The sequence below is a fragment of the Zootoca vivipara genome, chromosome 3, assembly GCF_963506605.1.
Source record: "Zootoca vivipara chromosome 3, rZooViv1.1, whole genome shotgun sequence".
In the NCBI taxonomy this organism is placed as follows: Eukaryota; Metazoa; Chordata; class Lepidosauria; order Squamata; family Lacertidae; genus Zootoca; species Zootoca vivipara.
Window position 1 is genome coordinate 45,263,313 of NC_083278.1, and position 22,945 is coordinate 45,286,257.

General features: G+C 47.4%; 1 protein-coding gene across 1 annotated transcript in view; it reads right to left on the minus strand.

The window, feature by feature from the left end:
- The window catches only part of SIM1 (SIM bHLH transcription factor 1), a 57,675-nt gene that overhangs the window by 19,085 nt on the left and 15,645 nt on the right, over nucleotides 1-22,945 (minus strand). The window contains exons 3-9 of the mRNA XM_035109327.2: nucleotides 14,123-14,205; nucleotides 12,673-12,762; nucleotides 10,908-11,016; nucleotides 10,719-10,804; nucleotides 7,338-7,537; nucleotides 7,122-7,228; nucleotides 2,013-2,160 (exon numbers count right to left, since the gene is read on the minus strand). Coding sequence (XP_034965218.1) covers nucleotides 2,013-2,160; nucleotides 7,122-7,228; nucleotides 7,338-7,537; nucleotides 10,719-10,804; nucleotides 10,908-11,016; nucleotides 12,673-12,762; nucleotides 14,123-14,205 — 823 coding nt within the window. The remainder of the gene's footprint in view (nucleotides 1-2,012; nucleotides 2,161-7,121; nucleotides 7,229-7,337; nucleotides 7,538-10,718; nucleotides 10,805-10,907; nucleotides 11,017-12,672; nucleotides 12,763-14,122; nucleotides 14,206-22,945) is intronic.

Genomic DNA, 22,945 nt, shown 5'->3' on the forward strand with positions numbered 1-22,945 from the left:
CTGGGGATACACAATCCAGACCAAGCAATCTACAATAATTACCACACCTAGATTCTCTAAGTATTCAGAATTAGCAAGCCAGGATGGAACCAATACCTAAGACAGCACAAGGAAGGAAAATAGTGGGGAGGTGGTGTAAAAAAGGAGTGGGCAAAAAAATCACTGTCCCACAAATTTTAACAGAAATGTTATTATTCAGATTCCTTATGGTAAAAGCATGTTGTTGAGACAGAAACAAGTGTTGAGCTCTGGGTGCACCTTGGGGCATAGGCTGACTGGAGGGAAGATGGAGGGAAAGTGCCCCCCACACACAGTTAGTTCCCTGCTCCCCATTGGTAGACCCCTATGGTCACTTGAAGGAAATGTGCTTTTCACAGGCTCTCCCTCCTCTATAAATGTACTTTCCCTCTTCTGTGCCCTCCTCAAATACTGTTGCCCTCATCTGGATTCACATCTATCGATTGTGCTACAATGCCACCAACTTCCTTAAATTGAATACTGTACAGTGGTACCGAAAGGGCTGCTTTTATTGGATTTCTATGCTGGCTTCCAGACTCTTGCATTACCAGTTTCTCTCTCTCTCTCTCTGGCTACACATCTAAAGCACGTGGCTTCCCACAAGAATCTTAAGTTTGTTAAGGGTGCTGGGAACTGTAGCTCTGTGAAGCGCAAATTATTGTTCCCCAGATTCTTTGGGGGAAAGCACTGCGGTTTAAATATATGGTCTCTCTCACACTCTTCATCTAAAGCGCATGACTTGGGTTGGCCTAATTTAGGTATTCTTGCTCAAATATGTATCTTGGCTACTTTTACCTTTTTGTAACATAAAAACATCACACAAGTGAGCCAAATCACATAGTACTTTCTGAGTCACCTTGCATAAAAGCAATCCTAGACATGTCTGTTCAGAAGTGTGTCCCATTGAGAGCAATGGGACTTTATTGACAGGTAAGCCAGTGCAGCCAGAAATAAATGACAGGTGGTGGGAGAGAATCTCCCCTTAACTACCCCTTAACAACTCTAGTCCTGAAAACAGAAAGCAACTAAGTCTGCACTCCTGTATGAGTGTTTATCTATTGAACACAGTGGGATGTACTTATGAGTTAATATACCTAGGGATTGCTCTGTGTACTGCATTAAGAGGTAACAAATTCACATGGGAATCACCTTGAGTATGCCGTCTAATACCCTCCATGTAGACCTCTACCTCTGGCAGTGCCTAAATATTAACAATGATGGGATAAAGAGTGAGGGGCAAAAGTCAACATTTTCATTACTACTCCTCCCCCTTTCCCCCCTATATTTTATTAGTTTGCTAACTGAACCCCTTCTGGTCACCCCACCTAGTTCCATGCAAGTCTCCATCCCTTTGAACAAGAAAGAAATCATGGGGCTTTGATAGAGACTCTGGATAAAATTAAGAACTTCAAACTCCCAGGTTCCCCCCCCCTTTTGGGGAGCAAAAGAAAAACAGATGTCCTGTTTGTTAAGTATAAATAACTCCGTACGTTGAAACCTTTCTTTTACGCTGCATTAAACTTTATTTAATGCAGGGTGCCCCCTTCAACTGTAAAAAGGTGGAGAAGGAGCAAACTCAAGGGGTGACAAAGCCCTAAATCTTGTTCTTTCCCCTCTAGGGAAACAGAAGAAGACAGGAGGGAAAAGCTTTCAGGCAGATGAAAGAACTTTGTGGATTCCTACCAAGCTCGTGGAGAGGGATGGGCCTTGTCAACTCAAGCCCTGGGCCAAAGAGAGTTTTCTTGGCAGGACTGAAATATTTGCCTTTTTTATGATCCCCACTTAAAGCACTTCCATGACAGGCAAAATAAAAAGAAGAGCACCTTTGATGCAATCCATCAAGCACTTATTTTTCTCCAACAGCCCTTCTCCAGGACTCATGGGACTGGCGCATTAGCAGAACTTTGGTGTGCAATGCCCCAATGTTCCTGTGAGTTGACACACAGGCACTCTGCTGGGGAGTAACAAGAAGCCTTGCAGGATTTAGTACTTACGTGAGCACGTAATTGACGCTGACGATGCAATGAGGCCGTGAAGATCGGCTGTTGTGGACAATGGTGGCGTAGCTCTGCACCCAGACCCAGCCACCTTGCTTGGCCAAGAAGCGATAGTATTTTGTGGTAACTTGACCTTTCACTAGCACTGAAAAAGAAATAGAAGGGCTGATTTATTTAATGAGCAGTTACTCCATTTCTGTTTTACCTTCAAAGAGGAACTCTAACAAATCTCTACAAGGGCTCCATTTTCTTTATTATATTTCATTGATTTAACTTGTGCACTGCTTTTTAGAAAGCTCTGGGCAACTGGGTGGTGTCTTATCCAGAACTACTTCCCTTTAGGAAGCCAGTGTGGTGTAGTGGTTAGGAGCGGTAGACTCGTAATCTGGGGAACCGGGTTCGTGTCTCCGCTCCTCCACAAGCAGCTGCTGGGCGACCTTGGGCTAGTCACACTTCTTTGACGTCTCTCAGCCCCACCCACCTCACAGAGTGTTTGTTGTGGGGGAGGAAGGGAAAGGAGAATGTTAGCCGCTTTGAGACTCCTTAGGGTAGTGATAAAGCGGGATATCAAATCCAAACTCCTCTTCTTCTTCCCTTTAGCTTCAACAAGGCTGAATAGCATTGAGTGGGGATCAATTAGAAGTGAACTCAGAGAGATGTTGTCGGTGTTCTCAGCAAAGAAATGGAATGTAGTTTTACCAGTCCTCTATATTTGTGTTGATGTATATTAAGGCCATTGGGCACATTATGTCTTTTCAAGAGTGGCACCTCTCCAGACCACCACATCGACTGTGGTCCTCCATAAGTTGTTGGACTCCAATTCCCATCAGCCCCAGCCAGCATGGCCAAGGATGGTGGGAGTTGTGGTCCTACACCTATTTTGAAAGAAGCCACACTTCCCATTACAATTCTGACCAAAGTGGTGGCAGATGGTAGAAACGTAATGCTCTACTGTAAGGGCATGGCAACTCAAAAGCACAATCAATCATTAGCAGCAAAAGTCAGTCTACTGCCCAGCCAGGGTGTCAATCAAATTTAAAATGAGTCTCTGGCATGTGATTATTATGTTACTGGAGTTCACAAGTGTCAGCAGTTAGATTAAAAGGCATTCTTATGGTCTCTAGTGAAAATGCCTTTTCCTGGCAGTCATGAGAGAGACTAAAGGCTTTGTAGTGTCTACACTACTAAAGGGTTCAGCTGTCATGACCTCCTTCTCTGTCAAACATCAACATAGCAATTCTGAAAGCAGACTGAGCTACAGTTCTGTACACACTTACCTGGGAGTAAGACCCACTGAACTTAATGGGAATTACTTCTGAGCAGTCATAAAATATTGTACTGTAAAACGTCCTACCGTAACTATGAATTGCCAAACTTTAATTAACAAATTTTACACTGTCTTTGTAATGCAGATATTGACAGCTCACCCATGTCCTAAATATTAGAATTTAGACTGAACACTCAAAATCTGAGACTCAAAGGGGCTCAAAATTAACAAAATATTTTGCAAGCCTGTCTTTGCCATGTTTATTTAAATGTCTCATTGTTTTCAGTGGTGCTTTCAAGTCAGTGTGTGCAGAATGGCAGCAATTAAAAGTGCAACACACATTTTTATTATTTATTTATTTATTTATTTATTTATTTATTTATTTATACCCCACCCATCTGGCTGGGTTTCCCCCACCACTCTGGGCAGCTTCCAACAAATACCAAAATACATTAAAATAGCACAGATTAAAAACTTCCCTAAACAGGGCTGCCTTTAGGTGTTTTCTAAATGTCAGGTAGTTGTTTATCTCCTTGACCTCCGATGGGAGGGCATTCCACAGGGCAGGCGCCACTACCGAAAAGGCCCTCTGCCTGGTTCCCTGTAGCTTTGCTTCTCACAGTGAAGCTATAGACTTAGATTTAATTAGGATGGGTCCCAAAAAGCTGTGGACCACAAACCAAATTATGATGATCCCCTAACACTGCAGTGTAGGGTGACGCAGGGGCATGCCAGGGGAAGATTTAGAAGGTTCTAATGCCGTACCAGCCCCACCCCTGCCACCCCCACCTACAACAAGCCCAAGATAAATCTATGTCCACTGAACTGACATAAACCAATCCCCTTTATCACCTCTCCCAATTTGCGAGGTGTGTGTGTCTAGAAAAGGGCATGCACCATTAAACTGCATTCTATGCCCACTTACCTGGGAGAAAACCTCACTGAACTCAGTTGGATTCCATTCTTTGTGGAAACATGTAGGATTGTGCTGTTAAAGTGACACAAAACCCCAGCCCTTCTTGTGCAGTGTCTCCAACTTAAGAACAATTTCATGATCACTTCTATTTAGTCTGAAGTCTACAGTAGCAGCTAGGGGTAACCCTTTGTGTTTTTTGGAAATACATTATACACCTTTAACAGTACCCACTTTCCCCAGCAGGGAGATATAGTTACAGAATACCTTTCGCCAGCTGAATTTCTGTCTCCATCACAGATATGTATTACAATTACAGTACAAGCGCAGATTATGCGCTGGATTATGGAGAAAGCTAGAGAGTTCCAGAAAAACGTCTACTTCTGCTTCATTGACTATGCAAAAGCCTTTGACTGTGTTGACCACAGCAAACTATGGCAAGTTCTTAAAGAAATGGGAGTGCCTGATCACCTCATCTGTCTCCTGAGAAATCTCTATGTGGGACAAGAAGCTACAGTTAGAACTGGATATGGAACAACTGAGTGGTTCAAAATTGGGAAAGGAGTACGACAAGGTTGTATATTGTCTCCCTGCTTATTTAACTTATATGCAGAATTCATCATGCGAAAGGCTGGACTAGATGAATCCCTAGCCGGAATTAAGATTGCCGGAAGAAATATCAACAACCTCAGATATGCAGATGACACAACCTTGATGGCAGAAAGCGAGGAGGAATTAAAGAACCTTTTAATGAGGGTGAAAGAGGAGAGCGCAAAATATGGTCTGAAGCTCAACATCAAAAAAACCAAGATCATGGCCACTGGTCCCATCACCTCCTGGCAAATAGAAGGGGAAGAAATGGAGGCAGTGAGAGATTTCACCTTCTTGGGCTCCTTGATCACTGCAGATGGTGACAGCAGTCACGAAATTAAAAGACGCCTGCTTCTTGGGAGAAAAGCAATGACAAACCTAGACAGCATCTTAAAAAGCAGAGACATCACCTTGCCGACAAAGGTCCGTATAGTTAAAGCTATGGTTTTTCCAGTAGTGATGTATGGAAGTGAGAGCTGGACCATAAAGAAGGCTGATCACCGAAGAATTGATGCTTTTGAATTGTGGTGCTGGAGGAGACTCTTGAGAGTCCCATGGACTGCAAGAAGATCAAACCTATCCATTCTTAAGGAAATCAGCCCTGAGTGCTCCCTGGAAGGACAGATCGTGAAGCTGAGGCTCCAATACTTTGGCCACCTCATGAGAAGAGAAGAATCCTTGGAAAAGACCGTGATGTTGGGAAAGATTGAGGGCACTAGGAGAAGGGGACGTCAGAGGACAAGATGGTTGGACAGTGTTCTCGAAGCTACGAACATGAGTTTGACCAAACTGCGGGAGGCAGTGCAAGACAGGAGTGCCTGGCATGCTATGGTCCATGGGGTCACGAAGAGTCGGACACGACTAAACGACTAAACAACAACACAAGCGCAGAGCTAGGAAAGAGCAAAGCCAAGCAGCAAGCCAGTTTAAGCAGTGATGAGGATCTGCTCTGGGAAAGTGCATTCCAAGCCACTAACATCAGATGATTTGTTAAAGCCCTGCCCTAAATTAAAATGAACCTTATAGGATTCACACCCTTGTAAATATAATTAGAATCAGGGACCAACACACCAAAAGAGAGAACCCAAAATTAAAGGTTGGCGAGGAGGTAGTATGGATTTCCTATCAAAATCACTTAACAATTTTTTTAAAAAATAGTAATTGATTTGAAGACTAAACCCAAAGTGTTCTACTGTTAAGGAAGTTGCATTCCCACTCTTACCAGGCCCTTTCTCAAACCATGTCATTTATTCAAGCCAAATCTATTCCATCACCCACCATTAACACATCATAAAGCAGTTCAGCAGAAGGCATGAGGGAAGTGCATATCCTTTGTTGCTTTCTAAAAATAAACCTTCTAGAAGGGTGGAGTTGGATCTCTTATTACCTTAATAGGCCTGAGATTATTTTGGAGTTAAGGAATGACATGGGAAAACTCATCTACACATTCCCCCCCACACACACACACACACACAAAAAAGTCAAGTTGATTATCCATGAAGCACATCTACTGTATTCCTTTAGCTTTCAGTATAATTGAGCACTTTCTTTTTGCCATAGTGATGGGGTGACCAACACAAAAGCGGACCAGGGCCCCTGTGTCTTACCATCACAGTGCAGGAGAGGGGCTTTCAACAGGTATGGTTTGCAAGGCGGAACCCCCAATTTCTGCAAGACGATGACAAGGTGCAGGAACCCTGGTCCTCTTGGACTCAGCTGAAATCTCAACCCCTAATCCCAAACACATCATCCCTTCAAATTATGAAAGAAAAGATACCCTTTTGGCAAGTGAAGTGCAACCTGTCCCCTCCTACCGGTATGTTTAAGGCAGGCATAGGCAAACTCGGCCCTCCAGAGGTTTTGGGACTACAACTCCCATCATCCCTGACCACTGGTCCTGTCAGCGAGGGGTGATGGGAGTTATAGTCCCAAAACATCTGGGGGACCAAGTTTGCCTATGCCTGGCTTATGGTTAAAGGGCTGCGGTGGAGACAAATTTGCTTTGTGTTGGAGACTTTTCCTCCCTGATGTCTTATTTCAATGGAATGGTGCTTCGTTGATCAGCCTTTGGGGAAATGTTTCAATTGTGCTGCCTACTCTTTCTCTTTCTTTCTCCCGGCTCCCAGCAGCTACCGCAATCCTATGCATGCTTGTCCCAATGAACGCAGCACGACATCCATCAAGCGTGATTAGGATCGCACGCAGTTACTTGGAAATACCCAAGTAAGACAGCCCACCCGCCAGCCCACTTTGACTTGGGAGTAAGGCCCAGGGAACTCAGCGCGACCTGCCTAGGCGAGGGGCTTCAAGCGTGCTAAGAGGAGAGGCTCCTTACGCAGGTGATGAGCGCAGCGCAAATGGAAAGTGTCGCAGCCGTGGACGTGGTGGTAAAGCGTCTTCTCGATCAGGTCCTGAGGCTCGTAACCGGTCAGCTCGGCTACCCTGCCAGGAAAGAGAGAGAGAAAGAGAGAGAGAGAGCAGGTCGGTTGCTTTGATTTGGCACGTCGGTGCTATTAGGGCGAGGGGAGAGGAAGCCCCGATGCCGACCTACCGGGAATCGAGGAAAATGAGCTTCATATCCAGGCTGGCCCGAAACATGAACATATTGCTGTGCAGCTTGATCTCCGTCACGGCGCTGGGGGGCAGGGAATGGCCGACCGCCACCAGGCCGACGTTTTGGTAGCAGCCGTCGAAGGGAGACATGTCCAGGCTGTACTGGCGGATCTTCAGGTAGCCGCTGCAGTGAATGACCTGTTGGGGAGACACAGAGATCCGCTCAAGTCGAGAGGGTTGTTCGGGTTGCCCTTCGTGGGCAGCGATCTGCGAAACAACTCGCGCGCAAACAGAAATCTCTCCGGGACGGCGACACTCAAACAGTAAACACGCGAAAGGGGGAGTGTGGGAGCCCCACTCGACACCACGGATGTGCCTCAATGTAAACGCGCAGAGGATCGCGTGGCTGGTGGTCTCCCCTCCTTTTCGGCCCTGTTAATCGTCTGGTGGGGACTACAGCGCCAAGGGTTGATTTTGCGCGCCTGAAGGGGCCACGGCAGCCAAGCAGGACTTTGTTTAGCTGGTCGTAAGGAGCGTGCCAGCCTCCTAACGATCTTTTATTTCTTCTTCTGGATCAACGCGCTACTCCCCCTCAGTCATCCGAATGAAACCATGTGACGTTCACCTGCCACTCATCTTCCTCTGTGATCAAGTGGGGTGCCTGCATCCTACAACCAACCCGCAATTACGAGGCTTATTATCTACACCTATTGACTCTCAGCAGAACGTGAGAACAGTGTAAACTTAAATGTATTGCGTTTGAGGTCTGTGCAGGACGATTTCCCCACCACCACCTTTACTTGCCTCTGGAGAGAGGTCAATATGCATAGGATTGGTGTGCGCGCTTTCACGTGTTTCCGAGGAAGTAGATTTGTTCACTGGGGCTCACTCCCAGATAAACGTGGATAGGATTAGAACCTTGGGCTGCAGTCCTATGCCCACTTACCTGGGTGTAAGCTCCACCGAACTCAGTGGGACTTACGGTAGTTCTGAGTAGAGACAGACGTTATAGTATCTCCCTGTTGACTCTCTCACCCAACTTGGTCACGTGGTTTATTTGCGATGACAAAATCTATTGCTACATCTCTCTGCGTGTGCCCGATATAGATCGGCTGGCAAAACACTTGGAATTACTGGAGAGTCAGTAGGACGGAGACTCAAGGCGATTGCTTGGCAGCCTCCCTTTGGATTATGTGGGCTACCTTGCAGCCGGAAGGGCAGTTAGTTCTCAAGCCTCTCAAGAAAGGCGTCCTCGACAGAATCAGGCACAGTCCCAAAGCAAGTAAAAAATCGGAAAACAGGCCTTCCCTCCTTCGGAAACAACGCAATTATTCACACAACTAAATTCCCCGCAGTCGAATATTATGCACGTGATTTAGTGCTCAAGAGACTTGCTCCAAACTAAGTTAACCCCGAAATCAAATGAGTTTTCTTCCAGAAAACACAAGGCTCTTGGATAACACTGTGACAACGCAATCCTAACCATGCCTACTCAGAAGTAAATCCTATTGAAATCAGTGGGGGTTACTCTCAGGAGTAAAGATTGCAGCTCAACAGAATAAGATGCTGCGTTATGACAGGCGGGCACTCTGAGGTCTCTTAAAGCGCCCTCCCTAGGTTTATCTCTGGGATTTGTTCCTAGAAAGCCGTGTATACGATCGCAGAATTCAGCAACCCAACTCAACAAAAGTGTGCAGGAGAGCAGGGAGGAAGCGCCACCACTGATGTCACCAGAGGGGGGATGGCGTCATCTCCTAGGACGCTGTTGGCCAACCCTCTTTCTCTAAAATAAGCTTTTTTCAGAGAGAAACCTATCCACCTAAGCAGAGGAAGAGCATAGCTGCCAAGTTCTCCCTTTTTTTAAGGGAAATTCCCTTATGCTGAATAGGCTTCCTCGCGAGAAAAGGGAAAACTTGGCAGCTATGGAGGAAGAGAGAGGTGACATCAGCATATGGGGCTAAAGGGCCCTTTTGTTGGAAAATTCCAGAGCCCCCTAATTGTGGTCATCCAAAACGTCAAGCCATTGTGAGCAAGCGGTGGAGTCCTCCTGAACGCTCCCTGAGGCTGAATTTTAAAAAGCTGGCATGGTAACTGAAGCCATAATGTCCTCATTGTTCAACTGGGGCAGGGCTATGAGGAGTTTTCATGAAGAGCGCCTGCACTTCATAATGTATCACTTCGCCACTGAAAGTGGGTAAGGTAAAGGTAAAATGTAAAGGACCCCTGGGCGGTTAAGTCCAGTCAAAGGCGGCTATGGGGTTGCGGTGCTCATCTCGCTTTCAGGCTGAGGGGGCCGGCGTTTGTCCACAGACATCTTTCCAAGCCATGTAGCCAGCATGGCTAAACCGCTTCTGGCGCAACGGAACACCGTGATGGATGTCAGAGCGCATGGAAACGCTGTTTCCCTTCCTGCTGCAGCGGTGCCTATTTATCTACTGTACTTGCACTGGCATGTTTTCAAACTGCTAGGTTGGCAGGAACTGGGGCGGAGCAACGGGAGCTCACCCCGTTGACTGGATTAGAACAGCTGATCTTCCTATCAGCAAGCCCAAGAGGCTCAGTGGTTTAGACCGGAAGCAAGCCAACAACCAGATCCTAAATAAGTTTACTCTGAAATGTCTTCCACTGACAGCAGTAGCTTGGACTTTGGCGACTTAGTTGGGAGTAAGTGCCATTGACCTCACTGGAGCTTACAGCCCCCCCCCAAAAAAAAAAATCTCCAGGCCCAGAACACTTACAGTGAGAGCCTATGTGCGCTTACTTGGAAGTAAATCCCAACCATTGACCTCCAAGGGACTTACTCTATAGTAAACTGGTCAGCATAACCACTTAAGAAGAGCCTGTTGGATCAGTCCAGTGACCCATCTAGTCCAGCATCCAGTTCTCACTGTGGCCCCCTAGGTGCCTGTGGGAAACTTGCAAGCAGGGCCCGCGCACACGAGCACTCTCCCCTTCTGCCGTTTCCAGCCTTATTTTCTCTATGCACAGGATTTGCACAGCCTTTAGGTCTTACCGAAAGCAATTACTGGGATTTTGAGAGTCTTACTCCCAAATATGCAGAGGATTGCTGGCTCACGGAATAGTCCTACGCCTGTTTATCCAGAGGTGAGTCCCGCTGTGTGGGGCTTTCTCCCAAACAAGTGCGCAAGGAATCTCAGCCTTCACTGGGATCAAGTCCCAAGGAAACGGGTGGGATTGGCTGCCAAGTAAATGCCCTTCAAATCGAGGTGGAAACATGCAACGCTACACAGCTCCAACTAGTCCCGATTTGTGTATTCCTGTCAGTGACGGTTTCAAAGCACCCTCGTCTTTGTACTCAAGTCCGGGCGCAAACAGTTCTTCGCTCTGCCGCCAGTTGGCGCTCATGAGCCCACCTTACCTTGTAGCCTCCGCAAGTCAGCCCGGCGTTCCTCTTGGCCAAGACGCATTTCATCCTTAGGAAGAAGGAGCGCTCGATCTCGTATTCTAGTAAACAAGGGGGCACAATGCGCATGTCAGGGAAGAGGCTGCTCTCTGCCGCCGGCCACTGCCTTCCTTCCCACCCGCTGCTTTACTCGGTGAACTTTACCCTGAACGAAATGGGAATGGTACGGCTGGTGGGCGGTGAGGACGGCGGTCATTTCGTCGTGGTCGGCTGGGTGGATGTACTCGTAAATGCTGTTGCCTGTCAGCTCAACCTGCAAGAGGGAGGAATCAGGGGCAGGGGAAAGAAAACAATAGAATTGTAGCGTTGGAAGGAACCCAATGAGTCATTTAGTGTTCAGCCCCCTGCTATATCTTTCTTTCCATCGATGACGACGCAACGTGCCCCCATTCTATGCCCAGGGTGACCTCAGCCACCTTCAGCCCCTTAATCCACTCGATGGAATTGAGCCGCTTCTCTCTTCGGGTTCTGGTCTGGAATCTGAAGCACCCACGAAGGACGTCGATTCACACCATGAAAAAGAACAAGGCTCTTCGAATTAGATGGACAGTTCAGGTTCAGTTGCAAACTGGCATCTGCACCAAGCAATTGGATACCTTAAACCAATAATGGGGTGGCCACCCTGTCCAGACGTTGTTGGACTCCAGTTCCCATCAGCCCCAACCAGCATGGCCATTGGACAGGGATGATGGGAGCTGGAGTTCAGCAACTCTTGGGCAGATTCCATATCCAGCCTTGGACCTAAGGCTGAGCACACCCCCACTGAAGGAAAACTTATTTCTGAGTAAACATGCACAAGACCGGCAGCAAGTAAGAGGTATGGTTGCCAATCCTCAGCAGGTCTGCTGTGCCTTTAAATGTGACTAGAAATTCAGCAGGTGAAGCTTTGCCTGAGCTGTAAAGGGAAATATTGTTAATTGAATGTACATCCCACTCTTTCTCTTGAAGGAACCCAGGATGCAAGATGGGTCAAAACTTCACCTCCTTGTCATCACAGAATTTATCATGCACAGGAGCTCAGCCAATCTTCTGAACAGAGATTTCTGGAATTGTACTATGGGCGAGCCAGCAGTAGCATAGCATGGGGGCCACAGGAGCAGTTGCCCCAGGCACAAAATTGTTAAGGTTGTAAAAATTTCAACACCTGGTGCTGCCTCAATATAGTTGCATGCTTCTTTTGCTAGGGTCCATCCGGCAACGGCTTCTCCATGTGAACCAGGAAGTGACCTCTCCAGACAACTGAACAACTTATCTCTGTGGCTGCAAACTCCTGGACACCGTTAAACAGTTGAATGTGCATGCATACTCCATCCTTTTCCCTCACACCCACACCTCCTCATGGCCCTGGGTGCTGGCAACCCACACTATGCCACTGAGTGCCAGCATGGCCCAGGTCTATTCAATTAAACACTATGTGAGTGTTTAATGGGATGGACTTCCAGTGCAATGGAAATGTCTCCTAAGCTCCAGTCCTGTTCATGATCCTCTGCAGTGAAGTGCTACTGAACCCACTGAGGCTTCCCAAAAACTACATCACCCTGAGATCTGTGGATGAAGGGTGGTATACAAATTTAATTAATAAATAAGTACATTTAGGATCAGGCTGTTGAAGTCATCTTCAATGGGACTTGAAAGCACCACCCTGTGCATGTTTACTCAGAAGTACATATTACTGAGTTTGAAAGGATGCGCTTAAAAAACACCCCTCCAAATGAATGGGACTGACTAGCAAATAGGGCTAGGCACTAGCAAACAGGCTTGGCTTCACCTGCCTTGCTCGCCAAAAGCAGTGGAGGTGAAGTGTTCAGGTCTCGCATGTGAGGTTCCTGGCCTTGAATGCTGCTCATCAAACTGGCTCCCCCTCCCTCTTTGCCTGGATCCTGAGCATGCCTGCACATTCATAGCATACCTGTGACAAACCCAAATGAACAGAGGCGGTTTCGGAGATGTACATGATCTTGCCGTCCGGAGCTACCACAAATATGAAACCATCCAAAGTCTGCAAGGAAAGGAGCAGAGAAAAAAGCTGTGTGTCAAGTCTGGTTTATGAGATGTTGGTCCTCTCCAACCCTTCTCTGCTCTCTCCTGGAGGCCTTAACAAGTGAGGAGTGAGGAGCAGCCTCGACTTTCAGGCTGCAATCCTTATACACACTTACCTGGGAGTAAGTACCACTGAAATCAGTGGGGCTTACCTGTGAATAGAAATGTATAGGATTGCACTGTCAGAGACAAAAAATGCTATGATGATGGGTGTGAAATACAAAAGACAGGCCTTCATTCAATTGCCATCACAGATAAAAATCTGATCCTAAATCCACAATCATCCTTGTCCCCAGGGAACCCATTTCCTGTATTTAGGCTGATGGGATTTACATGGGGAGAAAGTGGACAAGGAGAAGAACCAAATTTCCTAGACTGTCTTTCTGACCCAACTTTATAGATTGTATATCTTCCTTCTGATGTGATAGTCTCACTTCCCACCTCCTCCTCCTTCTTGGATCCACCTTGGGAGGAGGAGGAGACACCTTTAGTTTCTCTCTCTCTCTCTTCCCTAAAGGGGTCTCTCATCTCCAAGCTCTCTTTCAGAGAATCTCCCATAAACCAACAGTTCGCAGGATTCTTTGGGGAACATATAGCAATAGATATCTGACTTCAGCTTGTAGTGTAGATATGAACTCACTCCCTGATTCAGAACCCTCAGTGGAATTGCAACTGTCCTACTGATTTTAAATGGAATCAGAATCAGTATCGGTACTTATGTCAGTCGTGCATTGATTCAAACGTTGCTAACGTTGCCCTTACCCTTATAATTATTCTGGACGATATGGTTTTGAATTATATAAAAACACATAATGATCATTAACAGCCTTCCAGTATCTCCGGAGATCATATGAGACAGATTAGCTATTTGCCTTGCCCCTTTAAACCACGATTGTCTTCTCGGAAAGTGTCCAGAATCATTTTCTGTCACCTGCTCCCTGGCACTATTAAACTGGCATCGACAGGGGCCGAAATATGACCCCGCCCTCTCGCAAATCCTGAAACAGATTTGCCATAGGCGCACCACTGAAGTCAACGTGACGTTTCCCCTTATTTTGACCGCACTTTATCAGGGAGAGAAAGAAATGACATTTTACATGGCTGGGCCCCAACAGATCTGCAGGTCGCTCCTCAGGGAGAGTTTCGATCGCCTGCAAACCTTGAGTCTGGTTCAGGAACTCGTAGGAAAGAGCATCAAGCCCGCGTTTGTCTTCTATCAGGAGCCTTCTATAGCCTTCCTTCCCAGTCTACCACTATCTCGATTGGGTTGCCCGAGCTCTCCCAATAAAATATTAAGGAGCTGCATTCCGGATTAATACCTGCAAAAGGTGAGATCCCAGCTCGCGCCCAACGTTGTCCAAAGGGCTGGTTCGACTAGCGTGGCCCCAAGCTTCTCCAAGTCCTGTGGAGACATCACCGCGTTATTCGAGATCTTCGGATGAAGGACGGTATACAATTTTATTAAATAATAGTAATAATAAAAGAGAGGCAGGGCAGCAGGGTCCTAATGCCTGATCTGGTAATGGGCGGTATATATTAATTAAATAAGAATAATTATTCTGTTGTTTCTACCTGGCAGTACAATGGGAAATGAGGAGGGGTCACGAATAATGAAACTATAAAGATCTTTTTTTTTCCCTACGGTACTTTCCAGCTCGGCTGCACTTTCATTGACTGGACTTCAGACGTTCTAACCTGAAACCTCTTCCTTGAATGATAATTTGATTGAAATAAATGCGGGTTTCTGTTTTTCTGGATTAAGTATAACAACCTCTGCTTTGACTCGTGGCCTGGAAGCTTTTGCTTCTCGAATAATTGAAATCCTACCAACTGGCTCTCTGGGAAAATTTCTTCCCACATTCATAATCCTTTTCACACACAACAAACCAATTTCTGGTACCCAGAAACTAGTTTTTCTGCCAGAAATGTGGGTAACAACTAAACCCATTCCCTTTGGAAGGCCCTGGAAAGAGAAAAATGCCGTGGAAACGAACACAACGCGGGTGCTCAGCTTAGCCACAACTATTCTGTTCAATGTTCAAAAAACATCAAACTGGGTGTGAACAAGCAGCCAGCTCCTGTAAACACACAAACCGTTGTGTGGCCATTCAGCTCTCCGAATAAAATAAAAGAATAAAAGCAAAAGCGGTTATTATAGTTAATAACTTGGTCGCATCTTTTTTGCAGATTTCAAATTGAGGAAATTTCATTTGGGAGGCAAGGGCTGTTCCCCAGCCACGAAGGAAGCCTTGAAATTTCCCTTCCTCTTCTCTGGGCGTCACTCCTGTCTCTGAAAGGAACGTTATTCGGAGGGAAAGTCATAGAAGCGACTTACAAATCCCAGTTAAAACCGGGGGGCTGCATGACGTCTGAGAGCGTCTCCTCGTGAATTAATTCCTCCACCCCACTTTTCCTCCTCTTCCAGTCCCTCTGTGTCGGGAATTGTTTCTTCTAGAGGGAAGGAGACCGCGGCCTCCGCCTCCAGCGGCGGTAGAACCAGGCAGGTGATCCGAAAAGCCGCCTTAGGTGACGCTTAAACGTCACCTAACGTAGGAAAGGACGTTAATGTGTGTGCGGAATCGCGGTTCTTTTCTTTGTCTGCAAAGCCCTTGTTCCTGGCATTCCTCCTTATCTCCCCTCCCTCCTCCTTGTTGTCTTTTTCCGACAATACTTCTGGAACGGTTGCAGCTCCCGGTTTAAATCGAAACCTTTGGATTGGACCCGCGCTGCCAAGCACAGTTTATGCCCAACCAACTAGTGGTCACAATCATCAACAACCTCAAGCAGAATCTGTGTGCTGTGGATCCAGGGTGCTTTGCTAAACTAAGACACACATGATCTCGAAGTGCCACTGGAATTACTGAGAAGATACGGGTATTGGGGGGGGGGGTCCAAGGGCGTGGTGGCCCAGGTGGGTTGTGGACAGGCCCTTGCAGAGCCAGGCAGAGGCCCGGGCCAGGTAGATAATGTGCCCCCCTTCTGTTTTTTACCCTGGGGATCACTGAAGTCTTCTAAATAAGTAAGTACAGTATATAATTAATTTTCACAAAAGTTATGCTTACAAATAATTTTATTTCAAGGCTTGAACGGTATCTGCATATAAAGACAAAATGGAAAATATTTCATTTTACTGATTGTGAATCTTCTGACCGAGACCCCCTTTGGAATCGGAGGCCCGGATCAAGTGGCCCATATGCCCCCCCCTCTGTCTGGGCCTGGTTGTGGATCGCATACAACCCAGGACATGCCTCCTCTGTTGCTCATCCAGATTCTCTCGCGCTGCCCTGGATTCCAACGCACGTTTCCTTGCAAGTGCCCTCGATGCCGCCTCATCCCATTACACCCCCTAAGTGGGCTTAGAATGGAAAGCAAGCGGCCCAAGAGCCGCCTCTTGTTGTTGATGCAGCTAAGTCCGGCTAACGATCGCGCCCGCGCTACGCAAACGTCACCGGGCCTTCTTCGCGCAAGCCTTCGCCCTTCCCCTTTCTTCGCTTCCCCCCCCCCCGGCCCACTCTTCCTCCAGAGAGCCTCCCACGCGTTTCCAGGGACTCTCTCGCGTTCACAAGCGCGTGAAAACTCGTGAAAGCGACAGAGCCTGAGGAAACGCGAGGGCAGAAGCTGAGCTAGCTAACCATTGTGGCAGGCGCTCATACAGTATAAGATGGCAATTTATACGTTCAATGCTTTAGCCGTGGTGGCGCTGAAAACACTGGGCACACCTGTCTACAACCCAGTTAAACCAAAGAGCTCTTGAATCTAAGCCGATTGGCTGCACATTCAGAGCAATTCCTCTGTGGAGATTACTCCCAGGTAGAAGTGCACAGCACAACCCTATCCACGTTGACTCCTGACTCAGTCCCACTGTATCCAAATGGGACTCAATTCCCAGGAAAGTGTGCGTTGGATTTACGCCTTAGATCTATAATTTACACGCCCATGATTTACACATGCACATATACACACGTCAGCGGACCATACATCCAGATGTTCAAGGTCAGCGGGGTAAGCCGCCTAAAATCCTGAGCCGTGAAAATCAAGTCGTTTGGCCTTTATAGATTCTTTTTGCTTCCCGCACCCCCCCCTCTCTCTCACGGTATCCCACCTCTGACAGTGCATCAGCCCTGGGCATATTTACTCAAAAGCAAGCCCAATCGAATTCAATGGAATTGACTCCCAAGTAAGTGGGATACAGCCGAAGTACCTAGAGCCCAGCGATGATACAAAGCTAAGCCCGGGGGCAATCGAAGTCGTATTTCACTTTGCCAAAAAGACCGAGGACGGTGCCAAAGAAGGGGAAAGTGGACCTGGAGCCACCCCGTTCAGATTTTCCCGGAATCCACTCGGCCTCTTCGCCGGCCTAGCCTTGGACTCGCCAAATGGAACAGGACAGGCGAGTCCTCGCAGGAGTTCACCTGTAGCATATATAGACTGCCTCTTCTAATAGCAACCATGACATGAAACTTCTAGCCATAGGAGCCAGATCCTAGGGACTGAGGTCCCTTCGCCCCCCCCCCCCAAATAAAATATTTGAGCCGGCAGGCTCCCCCCGCAAGTTGATGGGCAGTGCCATTCACATAGTGTGCGTGTGCCGCGTCTTGTGATTACGTGGGGCGGGGCTTACCTGCCCCTCCCCCCAATATTTTATTCAGGTTGACACCTCTGTTTCTAGCATAGGTCTTCCCAGCTCTATATGGTGCATAAGGACTGGCATCGACTGCCTAAATCTTGACAGCAGTGTTTCCAGCGGTTCCTTTTGGAACCGTTCTATTATAGTATTGTGATGAATCATAGAATCATAGAGTTGGAAGAGACCACAAGGGCCATCCAGTCCAACCCCCTGCCAAGCAGGAAACACCATCAAAGCATTCTTGACATATGGCTGTCAAGCCTCTGCTTAAAGACCTCCAAAGGAGGAGACTCCACCACACTCCTTGGCAGCAAATTCCACTGTCCAACAGCTCTTACTGTCAGGAAGTTCTTCCTAATGTTTAGGTGGAATCTTCTTTCTTGTAGTTTGAATCCATTGCTCCGTGTCCGCTTCTCTGGAGCAGCAGAAAACAACCTTTCACCCTCCTCTTTATGACATCCTTTTATATATTTGAACATGGCTATCATATGGTTTTATTTGGTTTTAACATTGCATTTTCTATTGCTGTACCCAGCCCTGGGACTTTCAGGTGACTGGCAGGGAAGAAATGGTACCGATAAATAAAACAAAACAGCTTCCAGACAGTGAACCCGGGATCTTCATCAGACTTTCCGGCGGAAGTCCGGGGGCCCCACAGAGCGAGATGAGCAGGAGGACTCCCAAAAATGAGCCGGGTTGGCTCACCGCATTTGATATGAGCAAAGCTGGATCCATTATGAAGTAAATCTTTAAAGGGGGGCATTAATTCCAGAGTCTAAAACGACCTAACCGAACTTTCTGCATGCTAATTGCGTCCTCCGATTCCTCTAACAGTGAACGGGCACAGAGGAATCAGACCCTCTGCGCCTGACTTGGGCAGGTCTTCTTGAATCCTGTAACAAGGAACGTGTCCAGCTCTTCTCTCTCCCGACTTCATGTCTGTTGGGACACGCCTAATGTCTGGGGATCTCGCGCAAGAAGGCAGAACGCCTGAACCTTTCGTAGTGGCTCAGAAGCGGAAAGGCTAGCAGATGCGTGATTTACCAAGCCCTCCGCTCTTGTCTTCTGCACAACTCTTAAATGTCTAGAAGCTGGGTGCCACACACACACGCTTTGCCAGGCAACACCAAATATTGGGAGGACGAGATCCCAGTGGATTTCAGAGAACACCCCTTCCTAAATCCCACCTGGCCGCCTACACGTGGGATGGGAATCAGACCTGGGGGAGTGGGGGCGACGACGGAAGTGGCTGTCAGGTAAGGCTCCAAGCTGATCCTTGCTCGAAAGTAAAGTTCGGCGTGGCTCAAGGAAGCTTCCTGAATTCCGGGGCTCCTAGAATGACTGGATTGATGCGCATTTGGATTCAGTGGAGGTCGCTCCTGGGGGTTTCAGCCTGGAAGTCCAAATCCGTGCGTGTTTGCTTCCTTTAGAAGGGAGTCCCCTGTAGCTCATGTCCCCTGTGTGCTTAAGTTGTTGGTTGGTTAAAACAAGGCAGAAGTCTTGTGCGTCGAGGTTTGACTTTCAATGATGTTTATGCGCTCCCTCAGCGCTACGATTAAGCGAAAGGGCGTGGCTATCCAGCTACATTCAGATAGACGTAGCTGCCGGCTTAAATGAGTATTGGATCGTCTGGTTTTTAAAAAAGCAACAACAACAACCAACTCCTGTAGGGTTCTTTTCTCTTCTTCGGGAAACTGAAAGCACTGTACCGAAGCCTGACTGACCGAGGGAAGCGGGAAGGTCTCAGATTCCGCTTGGGCGCGTCACTGTCTGAAGGAGATATTCACGGGTTCCTTTCGTTTCGATGTGTTTATTAGCGGAATTAAGAAGAAAGACATAAAGACGTGTTTTTTGGGTGGGGTGGGGGGAGTTGCCTGGATGTGCAGATCTGCAGAAACGTATTAAGGAGGTTTGGATTTAAACAAGCAACGAGAGTAACGCTGTCTGTGGGCATACACACAGACACACTTGTCGACTCACGAGACCCTCTCTGGGCGATCCGGACGTTCCCATTCCAATCTCTGTGCTTTTCCCAGTTGCTGATTAATCCGAATGCAAAAGCGGGGGGAAGAGAGGGGGGCCCTCCTATTTCTCTTAGGCTACTAAAAGTGGAGCAGCAGATCCTGCCCCGGCAGGTTAATGAATATCCTGCCTGCATTACAGGTTAACTTTTGGGCAGAATCCTCTCTTCTGTTCTCTCCCCCCTCCCCGCCCTGCTCTGCAGCGCTTTTGCTCCTGTTCCGGGTGAACTCCTCCCTCCAGCCGAGCCGAGTTAATATTTTCTAAACAAGCGCTTTGCTCGCCCTTCCGAGCACTTCTCTTCCAAACTAAGCCACGTGAGATTTAGGAGGGGGGCAGGGAGCGAAAGCCTTCTACTGGCCAGATGTCTCCATCCTTTCCCATGAATGACTGACCGCCAGCTGACCATTCTCCAATCCTTTGGTCTCTGGGATTCCTTAAAACCTCGCCGCGGTGGTGGGTGGGCGACTTTCAGTTTTTTCAATCCACAAGCCGGGGAGGTGGAGGGCGTCGAGGCTGCTGTCTTATCCGCTTATTGAGAGAAGAAGCCCCACTGAGCTCAAGGAGACTTAGCATTGTAAGTCACTTTGAGTTACCTTGGTAAAGAGGTGACCAACAAATTTAACTGACGGGTGGTGATGGTGATGGTGATAGACTTGCATTGCGACTCAAGCTGAGTAACACTGACATCTCAAACTGACTGATCTCCCCTAGTTGCTCCGGTCTAAAACGCCCCATTGATTCAATAGCATTTAGCGCTACAGGAACATCGGGATCCTACGAGCGTCTACCCAGAAGTGAATCCCGCAGAATCAAAGGAGACAGAGGCCAAGGAGAGAGGGAATAGGCTTTCCCCCCTAAATGCGTTTGGATCGCAATCTTGTGGCCGGAGATGTTCACCCGGAAATTGCAGCGCAATCCTAATCGCGACTACTCAGAAGCAAGCCCTTGTCAGTTTAGTTTCCCCCCTGCCCTGCACCCATCTCTTCCTCTGAAATGAACAACATTTTAACCCACGGATCCTAAAATATTTATCGTAATGACAGTTCCTTTGGAATCAAGCTTCTACTTAATTCGAAACGTTTCAACTAAGGCTTCCGCTTGCATTTATTGCGCTTTAAAACACGCTGAGTTAAAAGAGGGTACTGGAAAACTGCAGCCTCAGATAGGGACATACATTATAGTCTTTTATTTTTAAAGTACCTTCCGCCCCGCCCGCTCCCCGATTTTAAGGTTGAGTAAAGTTGCTTGGGGTGCACTTGACCTACCGCAGCCAATCCCCACCCCTTCAAATACTGTAGTCTGATTGCATTTTCTTCTTCTTTTTAAAAAGTGAGAAACCCAGGTCCTCTCCCTCTCTCTCTTTGCCTTTGGGATTAGGTTGGTCAGGAGATGTAAAGGTTTCTTCTTGCAATTTGGAGAGCCTCGCTGAAGCAGAGGAAGGAGGAGGAGGAGCGAGAATTGGAAGAGATGAAGAAGGAGCTTGGAATCTGAAGGGGGGATTTTCCCGGCTAAAGTGGTGGAAGATAAAAAGAGAAAACACAATCTATTTTGGAAGATTTCCAAGCTACGCTACATTAACCTTCCTAGGTAAAAAAAAGGGGGGGGAATCTCCGTTCCGCGCTTCGCCAAGCCTGGTTTATCATATTTACATAAGTAGCCTTAGGAAGTGGGTGGGATGTATCTATTATGGCTCTAACGAGCTCTCATTTCGCTTGAAAAGCCGGACGAAGTTCCACTGCTGCTTTCCTCGCGTTTCTGTGTGAAGGCAGACTCCTCTCCCCCCCCCACCCCCCGCTCGCCCGCTTCTTTCCCATCATCCCACCCCCGGATTACCTTCATGGCCTGCCTACCGAGGCTTTGTGATTTCTGGAAATGAGATTTCGATTTCTAAAACAAGAAACCAATTAGTAACCAAATGAGGCGGAGGAGATCCACACCAATTGACCTAATCCCACAGGCACCGTTAACTAGGCAGGCGGGAGGACGGCGAGCAGCCACCCCTCCTGCCCCCTCCAGAGGCGACCAGACAGCTGCCGGCATCGCTAGCCGGACGACGAGCATCGATCGCGCTTGGGGGAGAGCCGCGCTGAGTGGGGCAGGAGGATGGCGTTTTTTGAACCACTTCTCTGGCCCGAGGGTCGTCTTCTGATCTCTGAACCCTCGAGACTGAATTTCGATCCGGATTAACAATGCCTCTGAGCTGCTATCCTAGGCGCTCTCCACTTCCAGTGGCACAATCTTGCTTAAAAGTGGGGGCTACTAGGGAGGGCTTGCGTGGAGATGCGTCGCCGCCTTCTTTTTTGCGTTTGGTCCGGGTGAAGCTAACCGACAGAAACCGATTCGATAAAGCACACACCATTGTGCTGGTTTGTGCAACGCAAACTAAGAAAGTCTCGCTTTCTCATTCCCTTCTCTCTCTCCTCTTCCCAAGTCGCTCACCGGCGCGCGGCCATTAATATTCAGAACTCGGGTTTCTTGCAACCTGCCTACTGCTCGAGCTGTTGCACCGAAGGCAAAGAAACTAAACTTGGAAGCAGCCTCTGACGAGAATAAAAACACAAGAGAAAATCTTTTCAAAGCAGACAAGGTGTGCGCTGCAGGCAAGGTGTGCAGAACTAAAAGGGGCCTCTGGAGAATGGATCTCTTCTAGTCCGACTGGGTTTCTCTCTTTCCCCCCGCCCCCGCCAACCCACCCGATCTAAGATTCCTCACTCGGATTCGTGTGCTTACAGTATGAAAGTGGAAGACCAAACACAGTCCTAGGGAAAGCCAGGCCCAGCCAAGGGAGAGAGAGAGAGAAGAGAGGACATCTCTAATCAAGGCCAAGTGTTTTGACTCGCCTCTCCTCCCTCACCCAGCGGGATTCCACTAGTTACAAATAAATAATGGGAAAGAGTTCGTTTAACAGGAACTTAAACCCGTTTTTTATAAAAAAAACAACAACAAATAAAAACCCATGTAAGATTATTGTTATTTTTTTCCAATGTCTGTATCATTTTCGTTTTAGCAAACAAAAATAACCACATGTCTATTATAAAAGTCACAAACTGAATATAAAAGGCTTCCCTTTATTATTACATTTACTTCTATTATAATGAATCACTAACACCCAGAAAACATTTTCTCCTGTGTTTGCAACTTCAAGAATGCAGTTCCACGCAGCAGGTAAATCTATGAGGAAACCGCTACAATAGTGATAGTAACATTAAAAGCTGGGAAAACACCTATGCAGGTGTAGGGGAAGCTGTAGACCATTGCTGTACTACTACTAAAAATTACTAAAAAAATCTGCCACAACGTTAGTGTCCTTGTAGTAGCAGCATTGCCCGTGTTTCTCGCTGCAGTATTTTCCAGTAATAATACCTGATAGAATTATTTATTTTTATTATTTTATTATGAAATGGTTTGTGTTGCCTACTACAACCTGCCCCACAGCAGGAGGGATATAATAACAACAGAAGCAAAACAAGCTTTTAGTCTTATTCATACCAGA